Here is a 15,614-nt window from a genome sequence, read left to right as displayed (position 1 = left end):
GGTACATGAATAGAATCGACTATGGACATCATATCCTTACGTGTAACAAGTGCATATCCAAAATTCGAGTGGCTGGCAGAACATTATACCGTAAGCAACTAAAAGTCTTTCTTTTTCCTGGCCAAGAATGTGGATGCCACGAAGATATGAAAAAGGATATATATGTAGAATGCACTCTCGACCATTCACCTCTGAATGGTGATGGCCTAATGGGACCACTTTCTTTTATCTGTTTGAATTTTGTAACCCAATAGATGAGGAGGAACTGAATTCTGAAACAAGCTTCTAGCATTTAGCATCAGTTTCCCTTAATTTGGTTGGACTGCTTCTGAAAATGAAGAAAAATAGAATCTGAGGAATATCAGAATATATAAACATTACTCATAATGCTTATCCATTCTCCGGGTAATCCAGCTCGCTTTAGTAAAGGAACAACCTCATCACATGTTGAAGCTGTCAAAACCCATAAAACCATCATAAACAACAAGAGTCGTGCGTATCTTGCCAAAGCCAGCAGCCGCTGCTGCTTGACCATTGCAAGCTTTTTTGCAGCTTATTGCACTTTTGTAGCCTCCGCCGCAGGGGCAATAGATGCACCCCAACAAGCTGCTGAGACTCTACTCAACGTTCCTCAAACACTGTCCGGCGACTGTGCATCATCAGCCAAGGATTGCAAAAAGGCTAGAATCCAACGGCCCAAGTCACGGAAGGCAGAGACATGCACTGTCAAGTGTGTCAACACTTGCATCCGGGGCGGTGAAGGATCACCTGGGGAAGGCCCTCTCAATATTAGAAGGTACAAACTTATAAATTTTACTCTTCTATTCAACATTAGAAGGTACAAACTTATAAATTCCGTTGGACAACATTACTCTTATCTCTTTTATCACATTTTGTCTAGGGTATAGCTAGTTGGCATTCATGGGTACTCTCGAGTTTAACAAGTACATACACTAATTTTAGAGTTTTAGATAGTATATATTAAGAATAACAATGGCTCAGATTTTTTTGCAGGTACCGATTTGATTGAATATTAATAAAATGGATATAGGTAGTATATAATGTTTGGAATGGGTTCTAATTTGAAAAATAATACTAACAACGGATTCAGATTTTACATCCTATAAAATAGAATTTAAATATTTTATAAAATTATTAAATTTTTAAAATGTAAATTATTAATAAAAAATAATTTTTTTATATAAATTATTAAATAAAATATATGAAATTAAATAAATTTAAATATCTTTCGGATAATAATAATAATAATTAAGTTTATAATAAATTCAAATAATTAAAAATAAATTTCAATCATAAATTTAGTTTTAAAAATATTAATTAAATTTGAATATAGTAATTCGATTACCGCACCCATTATCCCTAGTATATGTTCTTTATACACTAATATTGCCTCTTCCAAAATAATTGAAAAAAAAAACTCTCAATATCTTTTTTTTTTTTAAAATTAAAAGTACCTTGTGCTTTACTTCTTTTTAAATTGTCATTGGTTAATAATTCTTCAATTTCATAAGGAAGATTATTTTTTTAAAAATTATATATCATTTTTTATTTATTAATTTACTAATATACTTATTTTTAGAATAAAATAGTTAATACTTTTTAATCTTTTCAAAATTATAAATAATTATGGACAAAACAGTTTTTAAAAAATGACAAATAAAAGTGTATAAAAGAAATAGTTTACTAATATGTTCCTATTTAATATATATTGAAAAAAATAAAATTATTAATTTTAAAAATAATTTAGTAGTATGAGTTATTTAATTTTTACAAAAACAATATAAATAAATAGTATATTAAGAAAAAAAAATTTATTGTTCTAACTATATATATATCAACTACATTTTCTTGTACTATGTAAAAATAAAAATAAATTTATCTTTATAAAATAAAAAATATATTTTTTTTAAAATTATATTAAAAAATAAAAATATGGATATTTTTATGGGACAGAAAGAATAAATGTTATTAAGACCTATGTGATTAGTTTGATGCTATTAATTCTAAATTCACATAATAGTAAGAGTATTAAAAAAAGGTATTAAAAAAAAAAGGAAAGAGAAAGAAGTTCATCCATTTCATTAGAAAGCACCAATTAATTGCGTCCGGTGAATAGGAAATATAGTAAATAGCCAAAAGAACAAGGGTTTTTTATTTTCTGCTTTTTGGGCTAGTAGACGAGGATTGATTTTATTATTATTTTTTCCCTATTTGTCTCATCTTTTGCAGACCTCTAGTGGTTTTCAAGCAAGGATTTCGAAGCCGTCAATACTGGTAAATTTATATTCCTTCTTATTTATGAAGCTTAGACAATTTACCACCAGTTCCGGTAGGCTGAAAGACAAAATGAAGCACTTAATAATCAAATATAATTTAAGACTTCTCGCAACAAGTCATGCCGGACTCTCAATTGCAGACTTATACTATTAAAAAAAGTTAATTAATTAAGTCCTATTTTAATTTAAGACTGTCTCAAACTTTCATTAAATTACAAGAATTTCTAGTAAAATAATTAAAATATTATTTATAATTTTAAATATTTAAAAAGTTAATTTCAAATCAATAAAAAATTAAATAATATTCCGTTTCTAAAATTATAAAATCCCAACCCTAAATTTTAATCAAAATCGGTTATAATATACATTGAACTCATCTTCGTCTATATAAACTCAATAAACTATCGCAGCTCCATCCTCATTCCTGCACTGCATCTTACGAAAATGTGATTCACCAGCATCTATCTCTTTCTCCATTTTTGCCTTACTCAAAAACTCTCGTTAATGGAAAGCCGTAATCCAAAAGCGTGCCCATCTCCATCTTATGGCGCAGCTGCAACCATTATCAACACCTTCCAAGTAACAGCACCACTCTCATTAATGGAAAGCATGCCCGCCCTTTGATCATTGCGATGGCAATACCCTCAAGATCTGTTACACCTCTATCCTTGTTCAGTTTTACGACAGTGGCAAGCCATCTTAGGGTTTATGCAGTTTAATCGTTAGATTTAGTTGATAGCTTATAACTGATAGATAGATGATATAATTATTAGTGGTAGTTGATAGCTTTTTTTAACAACACCTGTAGGAGGTGAAACCCAAAATTCACAACTTCTACTTGAATCAGCTGGGGTAAGCAGAGAATGTTGTTGAAGAAATGCTAAGTGTTGCACCTCTTCAAAATCATTATGAGCTATTCTCATAGATAAAATAGGATCAGGATGCTTACCATAAAAAATAGCTGCCATATTTGCCAACAGATAAAAGCAACCAATCTCAATTGCTGAGGATCATTCTTGAATACAAAATTATGCATCTGAAACCACCAATTTGCGAAAGAACCAAATCCTTGAGAGATAGGCCGAAAGCTCAAAGAAGAAGCAAACCATGTAGCAGTTGCATGAGGACAAAAAAATAAATGATGCTCAAGAGATTCCACATGAGATCCACAAATTCGACAAGAAGGAGAGCTAGAGCAGTTTCTTCTAAATAAATTTTCTCTAGTGGCTAAAGAGTTATTTGCAGCTCCCCAAACAAAGTTTTTAATCTTGGGCAGGACATCCAGTTTCCATATACTTTTCCAGAACACATTAGATAAAGAGAATGAAGTGGAAGGATTTTGGAGGGTGTTACTCGTTTTGAGCCTTTTAAAAATGAAATAAGCAGATTTAACAGTTAATCTCCCATCTTTCGAAAAATGCCAAATTCTTTGAGCTTCTCTGCCAATACCACCCAAAGGGATTTTCAAAATGGCCTTGCAATCTTCAAAATAAAAATTTGACAATAAAAGTGGCGTATTCCATTGATTAGAAGATGCATCAATAAGGTCTGCCACATAGATAATAGGGCTATCTGGTGGTCCTCCCAAACATTAACAAAAGATGGACCAATTATATTCCATTTTAACCCTATTTGTAGAGTTTTCCTCCCTTCCAATAAGTTTTTCCAACCCCAAGAGGGCTTATTACCCAACTTAGCATCCATAAAATCAGAATAAGGAAAGTAAATCCCTTTTAAAATCCTAACCCAAAGAGCTTCTGGATTTGAGACTACCCTCCAAGCTTGCTTTGCTAACAAGGCAATATTAAAAAAATTTAAGTGTTTGAAACCAATACCTCCCTTCTGTTTGCTCTTTGATAAAATGTTCCAATTAATCCAATGGATGTTGCGTTTGTCTATGGAGTGACTCCAGCAAAATTTTTTTATGAGCCTCTGGAAATTAGCTAAAAGACCACATGGCAACTTAAATAAAGACATCACATAAGAGGGAATTGATTGAACGATCAATTTAATGAGAATTTCTTTCTCTGCTTGAGAAAGCAATCTACTCTTCCATCCCTGTAGCTTGCCAATTAGTCTCTCTCTAAGGAAGGACAAAGCTTGAATTTTTTACTTCCCCCATGAAACTGGTAATCCCAAGTATTTTAAGAGAGAACCTGAATTGCGAATATGAAATAAGATAGAAATAGCTTCTTGAAGAGTAGTCAGAGTATTCCTACTAAGAGTGATGTCTGATTTAACAAAATTAATTTGCTGGCCTGAGATGGAGCTATAAGAATCCAGTAACTCCTTAATCCTTGAAGCTTCTTCCATTAATGCTTCTCTAAAAAGAATTATATCATCCGCAAAAAGAAGGTGTGTTAGGGGTGGACAAGCTCTAGAAATTTTGTAACCATGAATAATCCCATCAGATTGAGCTTCAGAGAACATCTTGGATAATAAATCCAAAACTAAGGGAAAGAGGTAAGGGGAAATTGGGTCCCCTTGTCTCAGACCTCTTGATGGAGAGAAGCTAGATGAATTGGAACCATTTATCATAACAGAGTAATTAACAGTGGAAATACATTGCTCTATCCATTTTATCCATCTGTCACAAAAACCCAACCTACACATGATAGACAGCAATAAATTCCAATGGACACTATCATAAGCTTTATTTATGTCTGCTTTTATAGCCATAGTGCCCCCCTTCTTCCTATATTGATGCCGAAGGCCATGGAAGGTTTCATGAGCAATTACCAAGTTATCTTGAATGCTTCTATGGGGAACAAAAGCAGATTGCAAGGGAGAAATGAGATCATTCAGCCAAAGTTTAAGCCTATTTGCAAGTGTCTTTGACATAATTTTATAAGAGAAATTGCACAAGCTTATGGGGTGAAATTCTGCGAAGGAATTAGGACTGCTATTCTTGGGAATTAGAGCAATAGTTGTGTCATTTATATGGGCTGGCACAACACCAGATTGAAAGAAGTCTCGGACCATTTTGATAACAGAATTCTTCACATCAGGCTAGTATTTTTGAAAGAAAAACCCCTGAAAACTGTCTGGCCCTGGTGCCTTATATGCGCCCATACTAAAGACTACAACTTTAATCTCCTCGTCAGTAACTGGGGCACACAAAAAATCATTCATCTCATATGAAACAAGGTGAGGAATAAGATGAAAAAAATTACTGTTATCTGGACTTTGTTCTGCTGTAAACAAAGATTTGAAATAATTAAAAGCTTCTTCTTTAATTGCCCCCTCTTCTTGAATCCAGTTACCATACTTATCGCGGATTTTGACTATCTGGTTTCTTTGTCTTCGCTGAGTTGTGGAAGAATGAAAAAACTGAGTATTTTTATCTCCACATGAAAGCCATTTGATTCTTGATTTTTGAAACCAGTAGACTTCTTCCAACTTATAATGAAAACTCAACTCAGCTTTGATTTGAGAAACTTCTTCTTGTGAAACAGAACAAAAAGGAGAAGATTGAATTATTTCAAGAGTTCTTGATAACTCCTGAATTCTCTTTTGAGAATTTCTGACATTCCTTCTGCTCCAGGACAACAAAGCTTCTTTGCAAGATTCCAAGTTTCCCAACAGATTATCTGAGGTAGGATGGTCTAAATTCCACACATTCTTGATAATATCATCACAATCAGAAAAAGAAGACTACCGCAAATCAAAATTAAAATTACGTCTCACCTTCTTTGGTCTTCGATTAAGAAATAGAATCAAAGAACGATGATCCGAGCCTTTGAATTTTCCATGTATTAGTTGGCTAGAAGGAAACAGAAGATGCCATTATGGATTACTAATAGCCTTGTTGATTCGCTCCATGACTCTAGCTTGTCCCGATTGCATATTAGACCAGGTATACCTATTCCCTTTGAACTCTAATTCTTCTAGCAACCCATCAAACAAGAAATTATGGTATTGATTTGTAATATGCCTGTTAATTGAGTGATGACCCCACTTATCCTCATGCTGACTACAAATATTAATATCCCCAATAATTAACCAAGGTTCTCCATCATGAAGATTCAAGGACCTAAGATCCTTGAGAAAAGAAATTCTTTTTGCTCCACTGGCTCCCCGTAAACAAAAGTAACGTGCCAGGTGGTGGAACGGCTGCGAGATACATCTATCCAACGAGAAGAGGCACCCAAAATCTGCAAAGAAAAAGAATTATCCCACCAAAGAGCTAATCCCCTTAATGACCCTGATGGTTCCACATAGAAAGAGTGAATAAAACCAAACTTCAATTTCCATCGATCCATAAAATTGCGCTTCTTTTTAGTCTCCGAAAGGAAAACTAATCCGGGCTTATTTGTTGTTATTTGCTCTCTTAGAGCTCACATTGTTAGGGGTTGCCCGTCCCCCTGACAATTCCAACACAAGAGACTCATGGCGATTTTGGTGGCTTCTGGCCAGCCACCTTAGCCTCAGAGATGGAAGAACCATTTTCCTTTTCAACGTTGTGTTGCCCTTCCAGGATGAAGGTTGTTAGTTTGATAACTAATAGATGATAATAGTTCATTTACATTAATTGTTTAATAAAATTATGTTTAATTGTTATTATTAATATATAAAATGATTAATAAGAAGATACATGATATAATTTATCTTATTATTAATAATATAAATATATAATAATTAATTTATTAATTCATATTATTTATTTTATTATTAAAATATATTAAAATATATGCGAAGTACTATGCGTTAATAATGTTCAATTGATCCTTAATTGTTGTTTAATAATCACATATACCATAAAATATGCATTTTCCCATGAAAATTTAATCAATCTTGTTAGTTATAACTTAAAAACACTATTGCTATATCACTGTTTGAGGGAATTACGCTCCACTCAACTCTATTTATGCATTTCGAAATAATAGATGAAAGACTAATTAATAAACTATTTTGCGTCATTGCTAGTTATTTTGTACTCCCAAACATTTATTAAATGTATTTAGCAATTTAATAATTATGTTTTAAGAAAAAAAATTAATAATTATTTATTTTCAAGAGTTAATGCATACTTTTTTCTATTTCGGTTTAAAAAAATAAATAATTTACATTTAATCTGAAAATTAAAAATAATATTATATAAAGGAATTAGCAAAATCTCACTACCAAAATTTTTCTTTTCTCAAGGAAATGACACGCAAACTTTTTTGAAAAGTTTGTCACGAGTCACCTTTCATAAATACTCACATTTACACTAATTATTATTTTTTTCTTTTCTAATTATCATTATTATTTACAATAATAACTTAATATTTATGATTTAAATTATTATTTTCTTTAAAATTTAATTTTTAAAAATTAAGATATTTTATAATTAAATATAATATTTAAAAATTATTTATATTATTTTATAAATACTAAATTATTATTTAATTTTTTCTTCTTAAGTCCTTTTATGATTAAATACAATATTTAAAAATTATTTATATTATTTTTTTTTAAAATTCATTTATACAAAAATATTATTTACCACATTTTACCCTTCATAATAATAATAATAATAATAATAATAATAATAATAATAATAATAATAATAAAAGTTATTGATGATCATTAGTTTAAAGAAAATCGATAATTAATTTGTGATCTCATAATCAAAGATAAATACTCTCCTTTATACTAATTATTATTTAATTTTTTTATTTCTCTTTTAATTATCATTATTATTTATAATACCACCTTAACATTTATTATTTAAATTATTATTTTTATTAAAATTTAATTTTTAAAAACTAAGATATTTTATAATTAAATGTAATATTTAAAAATTATTTATATTATTTTATAAATACTAATTATTATTTAATTTTTTAAATTTCTCTTTTAATTATTATTATTATTTACAATTCTACCTTAACATTTATTATTTAAATTACTATTTTGTTTAAAATTTGATTTTTAAAAATTAAGACCTTTTATGATTAAATGTAATTGAAAGATAAATACACCAAGGGGTGCAAAATTGGCAATTTAAAAATTTTCCATTCCTAGTATTTGATGCAACATATAAACTTTTATCCTATTGCAAAACACATGTTTTGATTACAATAAATTGTAACTCAATTACTAACAATCCTAATTGGCATTATGAAACTTAATCCTTAAAATAATAAGATTAAAGTCAAGGAATTTACCCCAAAGACACAGAATCAAATTCAAACATCTAATTTAGGTAGAGTAGATCACCAAGTGTTGATCCTCTAATTTGTGCTCACAAACAAGATGACCAAAGCTTCCTTTCTCAACTCAAAACCCCTTTTGTGCTTCCTCTTGAAGTAGCTAAAGCTTGCACAAAAAATGGAGTTTAGGGTTTTCTAGGTTTTAACTTTATAGAGATACAATTTCTCTACCTTTATTTCAAGAGTTACAACTTTAAGATTCTCTTGAATTAAACACACAAGGAAGAAGATGAAAGTTTTGGCTTGAGAGTAGGGGTGAGTAGATTTCAGTTTAAACTGAAAAATCAAATTGAACCGAATCAATTCGATTTAATCGGTTCGATTTTAAATTTTAATTGGTTCTGTTCGATTTATATTATAAAAATTTTGGTTATCTCGGTTCGATTCATTTTGAAAAGAAAAAAATCGATTAAACCGAACCCAACTGAATAGTAATTTTATATATTCAAATCAAATCGAATCGATTTTGAATTGATTTATTTTTATGGGAAATTTATGAATTATATTTAATTATATATATATATATATATATTGTTTAATTTCATTGATTAATGGTTATTAGGTTCAAACCAAAGTTAAAATTAGATCAAATAACTTGAAAATTAAGTCTAAATTAAAAAATCAATTAAAAATCAAAACTGATCAGTTTGAACTGAACTGAATAGAAATAGAGCAAGTTGGTTCAATTCGATTTTTTATCCATTTCGGTTTGATTTGATTTTTTATCTATTTCAGTTTGATTTGATTTCTAAAATATGTAATTTAGTTTTCATAATTTAATTCGGTTCGGTTTGGTTCGATTCGATTCGATTTGAACCGAATACTCACCCCTACTTGAGAGAGAGAGTTGACGGCAAGAAGAAGAAGAAGAAGATAAAATTATTAATTCATTTCTTTCTCTAACTCCTACAGATATTTTAATTTCCCTAATGATAATTAACCTTTATAAGTGTCCACATCTAATTTCCTAGTTAGATGTGTTTTCTAATTCTTATTAGGCCACTTGTCAGGTTAAGTTAATTAGGGAAATAAAACATTAATTAATTAGTATTATGTAAAATACCAGTTAACCACCACATTCTCTCTTCTTTGACTTCTCAAGTCTAATTAACCAAATTAATATCTCACCTTATAATTAATTAATCAAGTTTACATTTAAATACTTTAAATATTAACTTGATTACTTTCATTGAAAATTTTAGTTTCAAGTCATGCTAGGGACTTTGCAATCTAATTGCAAACTAAAAACATTAATTTGATTAATTTATTAAACTATTTAATCAATCAATCAAATTAATTTTACTTTGATCATGTTGTTCTTTATGTGTGTGACTTCCTAAGTTCATTACTAATTGACAATAAGAATAATATTAACTCTTTAATATTATTGAAAGTATTCCATACTTAAAGTGAAATTCCCTTTTCACTTTTAGTTCTCATAAATTATGTTGACACCTAGCTAGTATAGTGTGTCATAACTACCAAATTAGTTATGAATTAATCCTTAACTCATGAACATTGATCATATATGCCATGCACTAGAATCTCTCCTTTACAAAATTTCGATTATAGCTAGAGTTATGGTTTATGTCAAACTCTTATTGCTTAGAATCATAAATCCTTATTTTAATTCTAATTCTTGATTAATAAAACTTTCCAATCAGAAATACTTTTCTGACTAAGTCTATCTATCTTGACCAATAACTTAACTTATCAAGAATAATTTAAACGGACATAGGATATTATCCCTATTTACTTAGGGTAACGGATCCCATTTTGACTAAACACCTATCTCCATATATAACAAGTCGGAGCTAACATATGCTCGTATACTCATACTTAGTATAAGCATGAAATCAGTATCAAACTCAAATAACTTATATGCAAGATAACTGTGTTATCTCAGGTCAATGAATTATATGTACTATTATGATCAAGATGATTATGTATTGACAAGAGTAAACTCTATATACATGTTATCTTATGTCATTGGTTTGGCCTACTTATTATATAAGTGCCTACTTTGTTTATTACATGGCATGAGACTCACCATTTCATATCATTAGTATCTGATACTAATCAATGGGAACAAACAAATATGACGGTCTATATAGATAAATCTTCTCCTCTCTAGTATCCAAAACTGTAATCTGTAATTTATAGTACTTGTACTAGAATGCTCTGTCACTCATATTCTTAACACTTTAAGAATGAAATATCTAATAAGTTACTAAATGATATTTTCAATTAAATTTAAATAATTTAAAGTTAAAAGAAAAAAAAAATATGCCATTAAAAGGTAATAACCATTTACAAGTTATAAATTTCACTATATGCTATAGGGCATACCACTAACAGTAATATTTAAAAATTATTTATATTATTTTTTATAAAATTATTTATGTAAAATATTATTTGTCACATGTTACCCTCTATAATAATAATAATAATAATAATAAAAGGTCATTGATGGCATTAGTTTAAAAAAAACTGACAATTAGTTTGTGATTTCATAATCAACTACCATATAATTTAATCAACCTTAAATTATTTCATATTTTTAATAAATATTTTTATTACATTATTATATTTTTTATTATTTTTATTATGAAATCTTTGTTAAAAAATTTGAGAGACAAAAATTATAGTGTACATAAAAAGTTATAAAAATAAAATATAAAAATTTGACTTACTTATAATTAGTATGTATTATTTTTTATGTTAATAATTTAATATTTTTTTATTTCACTTTTCTAAAATTAATTAATGCTTAGTATTATTATTATTATGGTAAACTTATGGCTATTTAATTAAAATAATCAAGTAAACATGAAACATTTTACTATTATAAAAATTGAATTTGAATGCTTTTGTTAAAGTTTTTCAATTAAATAATATTTAATTATAAATTAATTTTTATTTAAATGATTTTTTATTTATTTGTCTATATATAGTATGTTATATAAAACATTTGATACTTATCGAATACTCTCCTTTTACCAAGTATTTTCATTTCACATAAATTTTCTCAAATCTTTTTTTGATTTGCACTATTTTTTTATTATTTCTTTTAAAAAATTATTAGTTATCATTCTAAAAAAATTATTCATTTAAAAATATTTAATTAATATTTATTTAATTATTAATTTTTTATAAATTTCTTATTTAATATTTCTTAAACTTTTGAATATTTTATTTCATTATAATTATATATTGGAAGTCTGAACTAAGTCACTCCGACGCAAGTTATTAAATGCCAAGAGATAGCACATACTAGCAAATAGTAAAGAATAGAATAACATACCTTGAATACTGATGTAAACCATATTTATAGAGCAGATGACAATAATTTTTCCGCTTTAATCGGGATTTCATACTAGCTCATTTCCCTTTGCAGAAATATCTCCTAATATGTCATATATTCCAAGCAATAATATAGGACATGCTTTCCTTATGTAACTGACTCATACCCAATTACTCTTCTATCTAGTCGGAATACATCTGTCCTTGACCAAGCACTCATTTTATCTAAACACTTTGTGAACTGTCCGAACACTTGATGTCTTATCTGAACATTTGATATCTTATCCGAACACCTACTATGTCCGAACATCCTCTTTTCAAGGCCTTTTATCTTTTTCCGGACTCGAGATCTGAATCATTTACTATTTGATTTAAAAATCGTGTCATACTATATCAAATATATAGATAGAATATTCCTATACAAATGTTGTTTATGTAACACTAAAATTTAAGTAAATAAAATAAAATTTTATATAAATCTCAATAATTAGTTAAGATTATAATGACTAATTTAAAAATTAAGATGCAAAAAATATTGAAATATAACTCTAAAAATATGATAAAATAATATGAAGACCAAGTCAATCCATTATTGAATTACATCCCAACATATTTTTTCCCCTTAAAAAAAGTTAAATGTGATGAGTACTGCTTGATCTTGATCTAATGTTATGATTCTTCGATTATAAAGCTGTTTAATATTGCACAAGTTTATTTACTGAGAATGATCCCTTTTTGTTTGGTAACAGTTTGGTAGAATGTTCGGATATCTGTAATTTGATTGGAGATGGAGATGATGGACCTTAAATCGTGAATTAATTTTCAATTTATCATTTTAATCAAGCTGATTTGTAAAATTTAATCAACGCTAGCCACTTGATCTTTTTGTTTCTTCCTGTTCTCTTTCGATTTTAATTTATTTCAATTTCACTTAATTTTCATAATTTTAAACATTAAAAAAAATTAATTTTGTGAAATAATTTCTCCAGCATCGTTAAATTTGAGGAAAAACAATTGTGAAAAGTAACGTGGAAATTTGCGTCGTGAATACTTAATAGCATTCATCGAGAAAAAATTGGAAAATGTTACTTGAGAAGGCAGGCATGCATCAAGCCGTAAATTGAGACTTGATGGAGAGCTTTTTGGAAAACCGAAGAATTGAATGTGCTAATGGACTCCAGCCTCCCCACTACAATTTTATATTTTTATTGTATAGCAAATGCAAAGCGGCTGATGATTGCAAGAAGACTGATGCAGTGTAGCAGTAGCACGCTGTTTGCCAGCCTAAGAAAACGCAATAACTCATAAGCCTAAACTTTGACTAATTAATTTGTAAGAATTTTAAATTTACTCAAATATTAAAATTATTTTAAATAATAAAACATAATTATAACTAATTTGAAGAATGGAGGATATTTTTAGCAAAAGCAATATTTTCCCTCTTCTCACATTTATATATAGTATAGATTAAGAAAATAGAAGATAAATCTTTCATTAAATGAAGACAAAAGTGAAAAAATTTCACACTACTAAATTTTGTATAAAAAAAAATATAAATTACTTATACAAAATATAATAACAATTATAATTGTGTTAACAGAATATTGAGCTGGCCATTTGATGGGAAATACACTCTACTTATTACTATTCAACTTCATAATTTTTTTTATGAAAATCTTCAAACTTTTATATCCTCGTAAAGGGACAATTTGTATTCATTATCATTGCACTTCTACCTAAATAATAAAACAAAAAAACCTAACAATTCTATGATAAAAAAAAAAAATCCTTGCAATGGAGATATAGCAAATCCTCGCCAAGGCGGAGATACCAAAACCACTGATGCTGAAATTCAATTTAGAGAGATTCAATTAAAATATAGTTTTAACTTTTATGAACAGTATTAGCTTGTTAAAAATTAAATAGAATTACTATTAATTAAAAAATACAATGAAGGTTTAATAATATGAATTATTAAACTTAAAATATATTAATGACCTAAACTTAAAAGGCTTATCTGATTAATTTGTCTCAAATCTAATTATTTCAGAACAATAATAAAAAATAAATTCAATTAAAAATATGAAGTAAATAAAATAAATAACATGATTCTAACTTCTAACATATTATGGAAGAAAAAACTTTTTTAACCTTAAGTACAAAGAAATTCAAGCAAGAAGAATATTCAATAATAATAATAATAATAATAAAGAGATTACCAAAATCTATGTAATAAAAATATTGGGTGCATCAAAATCTGGTAACTAATAGTAGAAATTATTATTTCCTAAGAAATTATCATTATACCATAAAAAAATTTTAAATCCCCGGGAAGCTTAATGTCCCGCCTTACCTCTTAACCGGATTCATTCCCGTTCTCATATAAGAAAGACGTCAAATCATTCTAAGGAGGAGATAAAAACTTATATCTATTAATAAAAATATATATGAGAATAAACAAATGTATTTAAAAAAGATATAAATCTAGATATTATTAAAAAAACACAATATTTAAAGGTAATAAATAAATTTTAACACAATAGTATTAAAGTTGAATATATATAAAAGATTTAAATGTCCCTATAAAGTAAATATATTTTTAATACGCCCAATATATTAAAAGGAGAAAATTATAAAAAAAGTATTTTGTGATATCAAACCTTTTTTATTTTAGGGTTTAAGGTTTATTTTGTGATAAAATGAATCCTATGATTATGTACTGTTAGCAAATAAAGGTTTGTTTACTCCAACACTGTTAATACTCACAGATGCGGCATTGATTATTTAATTGAAAAAAAATTTAATCATATGCTTGCTAGTTAACTCAAGGTAAGGGCTTAACTCTAGCCGGTGGGTAATGTTGGTTCAGGGTTTTCTAATATGCTTACACTAACTATTGAGAACCCAGAAGCTGCAAGTAGCAACATATTCAATTGTGCAAGCAACCGTATTGTGATAGATGGAATGGCCAAACTATGTGCACAAGCTGCAGGTCTACCTGCTGAATATCATGCACTATGATCCAAAAAGCCGTTGGAATTGATGCAAAGAAAGCTTTTCCTTTCCAATATATATATATATATATATATATATATATAAAGTGTAAATGTATTTTTAAGAAGATGTCATGTGACATTTTTTTTATAGAGCTTGTCACGTGTTACCCTTTATAAATAATTTTTTTTATAATTTAATTTTTTTTAATTTCACTTTTAATTATTATAATTTAAATTATTATTTTTTTAAAATTTAATTTAAAAATTAAGATAATTTGTGATTAAATATAATATTTAAAAAATTATTTATATTATTTTTTTAATAAATTTCATATATCACCCTCCATAATAATAATAATAATAATAATAATAATAATAATAATAATAAAAGGTTACTGATGACCATTAATTTAAAAAACATTATATAATTTAATTAGCCTTAAATTATTTCATATCTTTAATATATATTTTTATTATATTGTTATATTTTTTATTATTTTTATTATGAAATTTTTATTAAAAATATAGTCTATATAAAAGTTATAAAAACAAATTATAGAAATTTAATTTATTTATAATTAGCATGTATTTTTTATATTAATAATTTAATATTCTTTTTATTTTATTTTTTAAGATTAATTATTATTATTATTATTATTATTATTATTATTATTATTATTATTATTACCAACTTATAGCTTTTGAATTGAAACGGTCAAGTAAATAAGAAATATTTTACTATTATAAAAATTGAATTTGAATGCTTTTATTATAATTTTTCAATTAAAATATATTGTAACTTATATTATAATAATAACTAT

General features: G+C 27.4%; 1 protein-coding gene across 2 annotated transcripts; it reads left to right on the top strand.

The window, feature by feature from the left end:
* Positions 1 to 174: 174 nt before the first annotated feature.
* On the top strand, positions 175 to 12,788 carry LOC110665730 (uncharacterized). 2 transcript variants are annotated; one of them, XM_021825978.2, is made up of 3 exons: positions 175 to 796; positions 2,251 to 2,295; positions 12,547 to 12,788. In XM_021825978.2, exons 1-3 carry the CDS (start codon positions 387 to 389, stop codon positions 12,602 to 12,604), a joined length of 513 nt encoding a protein of 170 aa, XP_021681670.1. In that variant the 5' UTR covers positions 175 to 386; the 3' UTR covers positions 12,605 to 12,788. The 2 variants fall into 2 exon arrangements, with proteins under 2 accessions (XP_021681670.1, XP_057988906.1); XM_058132923.1 differs by lacking the exon at positions 12,547 to 12,788 and adding an exon at positions 5,753 to 5,771 and having other exon boundaries at positions 176 to 796.
* Positions 12,789 to 15,614: the final 2,826 nt, after the last annotated feature.

This window comes from Hevea brasiliensis, chromosome 13 (assembly GCF_030052815.1).
Source record: "Hevea brasiliensis isolate MT/VB/25A 57/8 chromosome 13, ASM3005281v1, whole genome shotgun sequence".
Taxonomy (NCBI): Eukaryota; Viridiplantae; Streptophyta; class Magnoliopsida; order Malpighiales; family Euphorbiaceae; genus Hevea; species Hevea brasiliensis.
This window is presented reverse-complemented; position numbering and strand designations above follow the sequence as displayed.